This window comes from Parasteatoda tepidariorum, chromosome 5, assembly GCF_043381705.1.
Source record: "Parasteatoda tepidariorum isolate YZ-2023 chromosome 5, CAS_Ptep_4.0, whole genome shotgun sequence".
Lineage (NCBI taxonomy): Eukaryota > Metazoa > Arthropoda > Arachnida > Araneae > Theridiidae > Parasteatoda > Parasteatoda tepidariorum.
This window is the reverse complement of record NC_092208.1, coordinates 7,374,055-7,385,933: the sequence shown is the minus strand read 5'-3', so window position 1 is coordinate 7,385,933 and position 11,879 is coordinate 7,374,055. Positions and strand designations below refer to the sequence as shown.

The 11,879-nt window shown below is 28.6% G+C and overlaps 1 protein-coding gene across 1 annotated transcript in view; it reads right to left on the bottom strand.

The window, feature by feature from the left end:
• Nucleotides 1-11,879, bottom strand: part of LOC107453623 (E3 ubiquitin-protein ligase COP1) — a 36,604-nt gene that overhangs the window by 22,336 nt on the left and 2,389 nt on the right. The window contains exons 2-8 of the mRNA XM_016070513.3: nucleotides 8,809-8,976; nucleotides 7,247-7,306; nucleotides 5,397-5,494; nucleotides 4,462-4,526; nucleotides 2,973-3,092; nucleotides 2,362-2,430; nucleotides 2,223-2,282 (exon numbers count right to left, since the gene is read on the bottom strand). Of these exons, the coding sequence (XP_015925999.1) occupies nucleotides 2,223-2,282; nucleotides 2,362-2,430; nucleotides 2,973-3,092; nucleotides 4,462-4,526; nucleotides 5,397-5,494; nucleotides 7,247-7,306; nucleotides 8,809-8,948 (612 nt within the window). The 5' untranslated portion in view covers nucleotides 8,949-8,976. The remainder of the gene's footprint in view (nucleotides 1-2,222; nucleotides 2,283-2,361; nucleotides 2,431-2,972; nucleotides 3,093-4,461; nucleotides 4,527-5,396; nucleotides 5,495-7,246; nucleotides 7,307-8,808; nucleotides 8,977-11,879) is intronic.

The following is an 11,879-nucleotide window of genomic DNA, read 5'->3' as shown; positions in this document are numbered from 1 at the left end:
AAATCATTTATTCAAATGGACATTTGGTAAATAAGCAGTCAAATTCTTCTTCAACTTATGGCAATAATTAATTCATCCTGTATCTTCATCAAAAAAAAAATAATCTCTTCAATCATCAAACGTTTAGTTTATTATAAATTATACCTACGCACAGTGGAACTAAACGATCATCCGTTTTCCATGTCTATGCTGCATATTTTGTCTACGTTCCTGAGAATACTAGAAAGCTGAGCTTCAATTCCTTCCTTGGACTAAAAAGAAAAACTGCATCGAATTCCTGTTAATTAAAATGTTTTATTGAAACTATCCCTTTGAGAAAGCGTTGATTTTGCCACTCTTAAGTGCTGAGCTGGATCTTATCGTCGATGAATAATTGTTCTCACACCCACGATGGTCTACTTAAATATTCGACATTCAAAAGAAAAATAAGCTTCAATTTCTCCGTCACTATTGGTGTTAATTTACGATTCATCTTAACGAAGAAACAAATTTTTTCCCTAGCAGCTCACGTCTTTGGTTTTGGAATTGTGTTTACGGAATTTCAACGCATTCCCATCTCTGTTGTGGTTTTCAAAATATCTCGGACTAATTCGAACTTTTTCAGGTATCCTTTGAGTTAAAGTTTTTTACATTTCTCATAAATCAATTTCTTAAATGATTATGATTTTAATTTTTCCCATATTTGATGTTTCAAAGTGAAACTACTTTTTATATATTGATAGTATTTACTGTTGAAATTTTTATTTCTTTAAATTTTTATTTTCAGTTAATTGATTTATTTGATTGAGAAATGTTTCGAGAAATTATTTTCAAATTTATTGTTTTATGTGTTACAGCTTCTATGATTTTTTGAGTAGTAGAAATTATTTTTTTAAATTCTAAAATATACTCTTTGCACAACGAGCACGAAAATTTGGATTGTACATGTGCAATATCTCGTTTTTCAAGATCGTAAATAAAAAGTTTTTTCCTTATCTTTTGCAAAAATAAAAGAACTGAATTTGACATGTATATGAGGGTAGAGTTGAAAAAGTAATAATGTGATTCTGAGAAAAGAGATTGTTGTATTCAGCAGTGCAGGTGCGTGCAAGAATGTTGTTCCCCTATATCCACATTTAATTTTTCTATATTTAAATTTTTTTAATCTATAATTTTTTATATTCGGCGTATATCGTGCACCCGTAAATTCCAATGTTACTTTTTGTATTAAAAGTGCGTGTTATATGCCGGAATATACGGTAATTTTTAAATTTTTTTTTTTATGGATTTTCAATAAATTACATTTACATACCGATTGAAATGAATTGATGAGACTAAACTGTTATTATTAAATAAGTTAGAAGTTATCTCAGATACAAGTAGAGCATTCCCCACATTAGAAATAAATAAATAAAAAGACTAAAAGAATACACTATCAGCAATCAATCATACGAAAATTATAGACTATTTAACTTACAGCAATTTTAAATGGTTACCTAATGCAGTTACCACTACAAAAATACAATTTCAATTCATTAGTATATAAGACATGTTAACTCGGTTCAGTCTCGGGGAACCATTTCATACATAAAGGTTGATATTGCCGATAACACTGGCCCCACATTGGGGACCTCCGGATGCTATGTGATCATGCCTAAAACGACAGAAACTCCCACTTCGATTTAAACACCCCTACTTTGATGGATTGTCCACATTGAACAGTTGACTTGTTACTTGTGTCTGTGATTTTATTCACCTTCTAGTGCTGTTGATAAGTCTCGATCACACACAATGATGTCCTGTATACACTTGACTGCTAATGGCAACACAGAAGCGACAACGACCGTGAACTTAATGCAGTTCTCATTATTAGCACTCAAAAGTACGGTGATCTTAATACAGCTCTCCCGCCTTCTCACAAAAACTGCAATGAATAAACTAGTGGTAATCCCAGTCATTGAGTTCTATCACAGATAAAATTCTGATGGGGGGAGGGGGTACTGTAGTGTACCTACCGCTACAAAAATTTAATACCAATTCACTAGTATATAAGGCATGTTAACTCAATTCTGTGTTGGGGGTAACTTTTCATAGATGAAGGTTGATATTGTCGATAACCCCTCTCCCCGCACCTATAAATTCTTATTCCACATGCTAACAAGGCATGAATTAAAACATGTTACTGAAAGGCAGAAATGAATTATAATAGAATAAATATAACTAATTATATGAAAGTATATTACCTTTACAACACTAATATCTCCATCAACCATTTGTAGTTGTTCTTGAATTCTTTTCAACTCCTGTAAGTGTAAGGCATCTGATTAGGTCTCTCTTAACAATCATTCAAAAAAAAGAAAGAAAAATAATCTGAATATTTACCTCCTTTTTGTGCCGTTGAACTTCTTCTAAAAATTCTCTCAGGATGAGTAGCTCAGTTTCTCTACAATCCTACATAAAATTAAAAAAATAAAATAAAAATGTTAACTTCAAAATTAGTAACAGAGTTTTTTTCATACATATGATTTTTAAAAAGGATTATTTAAACAAATTAAATACATTCAAGAATAATAACATACAGTTAAACCTCTTTAATACGGATACCTTGATTAACTAAAGCCAATACTAAAGCTTATTGTTTTTTTTCCTTCATTTTATTTCTTACATCTTAATTTTTCATTTATGTTTAATTTATCTTAATTTTTCCTTTATGCTTAATTTTTCATTTATGCCTTATCTAACTAAATTTTTCATTTATGCTTAAGTGCCACTGGTCCTCTTGACTGAGGTCAGTGAGAGGGTGGGTGACCACTTTGATCAGCCCGAGTAGGTAGTCGTAAACCCAAAATTGGGTTGGCTGTTCAACGACGGTTATAAATATTATTTACAGAAAACTATTATATAAATATCATCAATCATACAGACTAATGACATCAAAATTATAGCAACAATTAAAGACTAATTGAAGATAAAACAATGAATGAGGAACTTACAGCTTCTAACTGTTGTTTTTTCTGAGCCAAGACTTCCAGCATTAAATTAACTTCCTCTATGGTCAGATTACATTTCTCTTTAGATAAAAATGACTGTAGTTCAAACAAGCTGTCTGTATGCTGTAAGAGAATGTTGAAACAAAACCCATAAGAAGCTAATAAATTCTAAAAATTAAACCATTATTATAAAAACAAAGACATTTCAATCAAAAAAGTTTAAACAAATACATCCACTTAAATTTGAAATTAATAATAATAATTAATGCTGATCATTGGTCCAGTGGTTACTGTACTGGACTATGGGGCCAGTGGTTTTGGGTTCGAATCACACCGTAGGCATGGATGTAACTTTCTCTCTCTCCGTGTTCTATGTCTTTTCTTCGGTGTGAATGTAACCTGCCCTATAAACGGGTTTGTGGTTGTATGACGTGGGCGAGGCTACTCCACCGTCATGGCTTAGCTACAGGTGTCCACTGGGTAACAATAGCAGAGTGGCAATTCTGGTATTTCTGAAGCCAATGGGAAATAGACACAAGTGATGGCGATTAATAAAAAAATTACAATTTACGAATTAACACTGGTGGTATCTTTATTTAATAAGCACTATTTTTTTCTTCCAATTGCTTTGTTTTGATGGTATTTATTATTTTTTTGAAAACTGAAAGACTACTCCTGGTTGCAGCTTCAGAAAAATTCATTATAACAGAATTAATTTGATATATTTAAATTATTGAGTGAAAAGAGAAAGAAGATTACATCTTCATTTCACAAAGTTTTATGATTTCTCCACAGTTACGCAGGCAGCTAAATTTTTCAACAAAAAATAAGCAACTTTCAAGTACTTTACAAGCACTCACAAGATAATTTTTAAGCACCATACATAAACAAAATGCAAAATAATTTTCAAAGACTTTACACAATCATGATAAAATAACTAGATTCTGACAAATATTATATTAGCCATTATAAAATGATCAAGAGATTTTTCAGTTCAATATCAGAAGGTGGAAAATGAAGCTTGAAATTGAGAATACTTTACAAACTGAAGCAGAGTTGCACACGAGAGTACAATCTCACAGAACCCAGCTCAGTAGACACACATGCGAACTCGCAAGTGTTTCATCAAACATGTAAAATTATTGCGCTTTCATATGTTATAGACCTTCTGAGTACGCCGAAATAGATTGCGGTTGAATGAATTGTGAAAATGTTGAATAAAAGAATGTGAACAATGCTTTTTTTTTTTTTTTTTTGGTATAATTCGAGGCAAAAATTAATATGGTGAAGAAAAAATATTTCCTTTTCGAAAAGGGAAAATTAAACACTTCTTAAAAACACCCAATGAAAAAAGCATCTTTTAAAAAAGCTACGTAACCACGTTACAGCTTCATTTAACAGAGTTTTATTATTTCTTCACAGATACACATATATACAGTGAATACGCATTTTTAAAACAATATATAATAATCAGAAAAAGAAAAAAAATTACTTCTGGGCAGCATTTCACTCGTTTACTGGGGATTCGACTCTTTTCTTTGGCAACTACTTCATTTACTGCAATTAATAATGCAGTGTCAGTTCTTTTTTAAGTTGACAAAAATATTTTCTTACACAACAATATCTAGTTTATTTAAAAATTGAACAATAATAACTAAATGAAAATAATCAAGAGAACAAGTAATATAAAAAAAAAAAAATTTAAGTCAATTCCTACTTAGGTCAAAAAAGAAAAATGTTATCTTAGTTACTTTTTATTAAATAATTAGAAAAAAATTTCTCTCTTATAAAACTAAAATTAATTAACTAAATTCAATAAATAAATTAATATTTTAAAAAACCGTATTAACATTGAGTGTCATCCACAACAACTTCAAAAATGTATTTGAACTTGAGTGAATAAATAAAAAGTATTTTATTAACGATTGAAAATTTGACTAAGATATAGGGAGAGTGTGAACTAATAGTAGGAATTTAAATAAAATAAATAAAAAAAGTAAAAGAGAGAATTGTTATCATAGTTGGCCAGACAGTCCAATGTGGGTCAATGCCTTCCTCTGATGATTTATTCCATAACAACTTCCGATTTATCATTGAAAATTGTGAAAAACTTGGAACTCTTTGCACATTCGCAAACTTTGTACTGCAATGTTAAAAATGCTGCAATGTGATTGACTTAAATGTTAAAAAAATATTACAATTTTTGATAACACAAGATATTTAGCCGGCCTATTTGGCTATATATGTATAAGGTTATATTGTACTTGACAAAAGTAAAAATTAATAGTTGATTACTAAACTTTACATTACACAATTAAAACTTGGCTACTAAAACAATAACTGATGATAATATGAACATAAATGAAGAACATTTTACTAGAAGATACAAAATTATTTAGATAATGAAATAATAATCAAAAGACTTACATAAACAATTGGGGAAGATTTCATCAACACTTTCAATTGGTGTGCTGCATTTAGGACATTTTTTCTGGGTTTCAATTGCAGTTTTTATGCAGGCATAACTAAAATGCGAATGAACATAAATACCATTAATTGAAAAGAAAGATGTTATTTTTATTTTGCAAGAATTGATAAAACTAGGTTTAAAATATATCCTATTTAAAAATTATCACGCCGGATTAACTAGTGATGCACTGTAAATTATGGTTTTAAAATGTGATATTTTTTTAAAGGAAAATTTAAATAGAATTTTAATGTTCAAAAAATTTTTTTTATTTGAATAAAATTTATACAGAAAAAATAAAATACATTAAATAAAAGCACATGCACTAACTTCAATTGAATAACAGAGCTAAAAAGTGTGCAAAAAAAGTTTCAAAATAAAATCACAAGAAAAAAAAGAAACTAAACACTTTAACAAGCACTTTACGGAACTAACTACTATTTTCAATATATTTTTCCTAGCAACAAAATAATTAATGCCCTCATTGAGCCAATATTCGTGAATATTGGCTGAATAATTGTTCAAATTGTCCTTATTTTTCCGATATTGACCCTATATAGAATTTTCCAATTCACCCGATATTTTACGAACATTTACAACCAATATCGGTCCTATATAGAATAGTCAGATTCATCCAATATTTTATATCCATTATTTAGCTAATATAGGTTCTATATTGGCTGATGTAGGCCCTATATAGGCCATTCTAGGACCCATATTAAAACATCCAGACACCCCAATATCGGTCCTGCAGTGCATTAACTTATACGACCTATATCGAGTCCAACTGGTAAATTGTCCTAAGTAAAATTGTTGCTAGGGTTAATTTGAACATGTGCAAAAAGATCACTTTCAGAATTTTAGAGCAATGAACAATATATCCAAAATAAAGAATGTGCATTATAATGATAATAAACACAATTAAAATATAGACATGCAATTCTAAAATTCAATTAAACAGTTCATGTTCAAACAAAATGGTAGATAATTTAAAAAAAAAAAAAATCTATAAAAAATCAATTTCAATTATAAATTCATATATTTTTTTTTTTTTTTGCAACAAATTTGCAACTCTTTTTTCTTTTAACATGGATATCAAAATTGTACTGTAGTTCTTGTACGACAAATACGAAAATATAGCTTGCATTTTAATAACAGCTTTCTTTTTAATTGCATACACTAAAAAAATAAATAAAAAAGAAAAAATCAGATTGGATTATGGATTTAATGGTTAATGGATTTAAAGTTTTATTTGATTTGTTTTTTATCCTTTTTGAAAGGCAATGATAGAAAATTTTCAGTGGTGTACTTATTTTTCATCATCCTTGCAATAAATTGTAACTAGCTTTTTTTTAAAATTTGCTATGAAAAAGCAAATTAAAAAAAAAAAAAAAATCCAAATTATTAACCAATAACAACGCAAATTGCAAGAGCCTGAATATAAATCAATTAAAACGTGTCTTAATTGATACCATATGATAGACATACCATACTGCAATATATATATATATATNACTATGTATATATATATATATATATAACTTTAAAAATTTTAGACCACAGTTTTAATATGCATTGATTACGAAATAAAAAGGAACAGATATAGAAAAACTTATGAAAAGGTATTTAAGTTTTTTGGCAACTACAATTTTATTAGGAAGAGAAATAATTGTAAATCTCAACAAAGTATTACAAAATAAATGTTATAAGGTAGATAATTTACCATTGCTAACAGTTTTAACATGCATTAATAAAGATTAAAATAAAAAACACTGTATTGAAAAATAATGTTATAAGACATATAATTTACCAATAGGTGTGTCCACATTTAGTCATGTGTGCTTCATTAATCAGGTTATAACAGAGAGAGCTAAAAGCAAAACAAAATTAGCAAATTAAAAAATAAATAATTCAATTGTCACATCAAGCTTTATTAGCATACATCTCTTGATCATGTGTTTTTGTCACAAACAATGCACGTGGTGTTATACTTTGCCCAACATGGGTCAAGCCCCCCTTGACAGGGTGCTCAAACAAATAAATTGAAAATATTTAAATTAAAACGTCTTTTATACTTCATACTTTTTTTTGCGAAATAAAAATCAATAAATTTGATACCACAATGTGCATAATTATTATAATGTAAATCACATTTTTATTCTCTTACCATTGTTATAAGACAAATTTTAAAAATATCACTACTTCAAAATTTGAATCCCAGAAACTATTAGATTGATTTTGCTTAAATTTTGTATTCTGCCATTTAAAATTTTATTCTTTAAAATCATGTAAAATTTTATACCTAACAATCCAAAAGTTTTTTGACTATTATTAAATAAAATAATAAAAAATAATATATATTTACTGAAAGATATTATGAAATTACCTTCGGAAAAATGAATTTTATAATTATATGCAAAAAAGATTTTCAATTTGTTTAACAAGACATGGTGAAATATGCAAAAAGTAAAAAAAGTTAAAAGGGGTACAAATTTTGGACTGTATTCCCGACAAAACTTTTTGGATTATGGCTACTCTGTACATTTTGGGAGTCAGAAATCCAAATTCGCCGAAAAAAACATTTAATCAGAGAAAGTATGTCTTTTGCTGATTTCCTATCTTTAAATATCATTTGCATGGAAGAAGAAAACTTGAATTTGAAGTATTTTTTATTAAGCTTACTCATCATTTTGAATAGTAAGCGGAAAATGAAGCCTGAAATTGAGAATATCTTGCAAAATGCAGCAGAGTTGTACACAAGATTGAAAGAATCTTGCTGAACCCAGCTCAGTTGTCACTCCCAAATATTTTATCAAACATGTAATATGATTGGCGCTATCATACGTTACGGACCGACGAAATGGATTGTGGTTGAATGAACAATGTAAAAAGCACGTTTCTGCGCAATACGCAGCGAAAATTGACACGGTAAAGAAAAAATATCTCATTTTAGAAAAGGGAAAAATAAGTACTTTTTAAAAACACCCAATCAAAAAAGCACCTTTAAACAGTTTGTTAATTTTTCGTAATGTAAATAATAATTTCTAAAACTAAACAGATGGCGCTACAGTAATGTGAAATCATTTCATTAATTGTAATCAGTTTCCTCCATGCCACTGTATCATTACAATCATCTGTGTTTGTTATTAAATATATTTCATTAAAAGGTGTTTGTTATGATTTAACCCCGAGATCATGTCACCGTATTTAACACACTTTTTAAAAACGCTATGCACCATGTTTATTATTAGTTTTCATCAATAATAATTTGAAGATCTTTCATGGCCTTCCACAAAGAGATATGTAGAGACATTTCTTTTGTCAAAGTAAGTCTAATAAATCGCTTTAGTAATTTGAAATCAATTAACCTACCATAATAGCTCAGTATTTCTAATTTCTGATGGGGCTGTACCATTGAAAATAGGAGGGGGATTGGGTCTTTTCTTAACTCTTCTGGGACCATCAGATGAAGCAGCCAATAAAGATCTATTAGAGGAAATACTTTCAGCCATTATAGTTCAGCAATGAAAACAAAAGTACCTAAAAAAAAATCGAAAATTAAACAAAGTTGAACAAGTTTTATGATGTAAACATAGTTGATGTCACAAAACATTAGAATTATGAAACAAAAAATACAACCAACTCAAAGATATCAAATAAAAATTAATAACTATCATTTTGTTTAATGGTATATCATTTTGTTTAATGGTATATCATTTATTTGCATAAAATCTTCCATTGCTGGCATTTAAACAGTTTGGACTTCATAACATTCTCGAGAACCAATAACATCAAAACTGTAAATCTACTGACAAAACTCACTAAATTACACTTTATTTGAATAAGGGATTACCTTTATTTACTTCTCGAGTTAATTGTGTAGCAGGTTGCCAGGTGGCAGAGTTGTTGTTCTTAAAATGTCAGATCTCACCTTGTTACATTAAAAATTTTTTGGTCAATTCTCAAAATTTTAATATGTAAATTATAAATGTTATGTATAATGTTTTACATGTAAATAATAAATGCGAGTATAACTACTTGGGTCATACAAATTTAGCTGCTATTCATTGTTGATTTTTTGCTGTTTTTATTTTCTTATCATAATAGTTATTTTACATTGTCATTTCATAACACATATTATAAAAATAAATATTAGTAATATTATTTTAGTATAAGTAAGTAAATTTAAGAAAACCGTTTTTCCTCAAGTTGAATTTGTGAAGGTACCACTAAACTAGGGGTGCACAACCTGCGGCCCGCCAACCCTCAATGTGCGGCCCGCTACCGCAATCTAAACAAAATGAAAAAAAATAATAAAATGTTTTTTTAAATAAAAAAAAAAAATTGGAAATTGGAAATTTACGCATTTAAGTTTTTGACGCACCCAATTTCACTCAATGTAGTTTTCGATCGATTTTTTTCGATGGTTACCTCTACAGATTTAGGCATAGTTTTGAAAATACCATTACTTTGAACACATCATTATTATGATATACGAATTTCTAATTTTAGTTATTACTTTTGACTCTCTTCGAGTGCTCCGATTTTATCGTAAATTCAATGACTTTCCGGTAGTTATTGCTGCCCATTTTCACGTATTTTCTGAAATCACGATTTTTAAAAAGTTATGAAACGCTTTATTGGTGCAAACTTCAGGAAAAATCTAATCTTTTTCGGCAGTTGTTGCTACGCATTTCCGCATGGTTTTTAAAATTTTGATATTTTGGCATGATATTATTACGAATCGCGATTAAATAATCGCTCATTTAGATAACAATTTTTTGACGTGGTTTATTTGTGCCAATTTTATTGCAAATCAAATTATTTTTCAATCGTTATTTTGGCAATTATTGTTACACATCTGCACAAGGTTTAGAAAGTCCGATATTTTTATACGCTATTTTGATACTTTAATTTCGCATTTAAATACATAAAAGTTTGACGCGTTTTATTTACACCAATTTTACCGCAAATATAAAGGTATTTTGATAATTTCCTTTGCAGTTATTACTACGCTTTTTACCCGTGATTTAAAAAAAATCGATATTTTTCATATAATTAGACAGCGCGCAAGTTTTAAATCCCGCATTAACATAATTACTTTTTATGTGCTGTATTTGTGTCGATTTTTACATAAATATAAGAAGTTTGTCGAACGTCTTTTTACTTGTAATTTAGAATATCCTGATATTTTAGCACAATATTACAACTCTTAAAATTCGATACTGTTTAAAAAATTTTTTTGAACTTAAAAAGTAATTACGTATTTTAGCAAAATCGATACCTTCCTAAAAAGAATAAAAATGAAAAATAAAAACAAGTTGTGTACATTTATATTAAACGCGTTCCCCTTTGCTTAAAAATAATTCAAAACACGTGTATATTTTAGTCCCATGAACAAGTGCAAGTTAACATCACACACTCAACCTATTCTTTTTGTTGTTACATGATTTAAAAATCACATGTCGAGATTCGTATTTATGCGTTTTAATTCTTCGCGTAATTTAAAATTCACACATCGTAATTCGTATTTACGCGACCTTAAAATTGCACAGCGCATTTCGTATTAAAAATAACGAGATTTAAAAATCATCCATCGCGATTCGTATTCACGCGATTTAAAAACCATATCTCGCGATTCATATTCACACATTTTAAAAATCATGCGCTGTGAGTAGTCTTTTCGCAATTTAAAATTGTACATCGCAATTCGTACTCACGCAATTTAAAAATCACACATTGCGTTTTATCTTTGCGCAATTTAAAAAGCACACATAACAATTAGTATTTAGGCAATTATAAAATAACACAACGCTATTTGTATTCACGTGATTTAAAAATATGGAAATGAAGAACACCATCTAGGACAAATTCCAAAAGTGATTAAGTTTTCTGCCCTAATTTAATACTACCCACAACAACAGCTTCTGTCATAAGACAGCTTCTGTTTTCCAGAATAAATTTGGCCTGTTCAAAATTACAGAGCAGTCTTTTAACAAATTCATTTAATGGCTCGAAAAAGCATGATCAAGTGAATCACATGATCAAGTGAATAAAATTATCCCAATATTTAAAAATTTTGCAAATTACAGGATAACCATTAAGAAAATTTTTTAACCATTTTCTTATGCTATACTTCCACCATTTCATATCATTCATGATTGTACGCTGGGAAATGATTTGTATATCATTAAATTTTAACAGTAAAAAATATAATCAAAATAAGTTTCGTTAAGTAATGTAAATGTTACTAATTGTTTATGCATATGTGTATTAATTGTAAATAGAAAGTGTCATGTTAAAAAAATATTCGCCATAAAAAATTTTAAACAAGTATCTTAATAGTTTTTTATTATTAAGGAAAATAGTTTATTCAAGATTAATGCTTTCTTTCTTTCTTCCCTCTCTCTGCCCCTGCTTCCTATCATTAATTTAAAATAAAT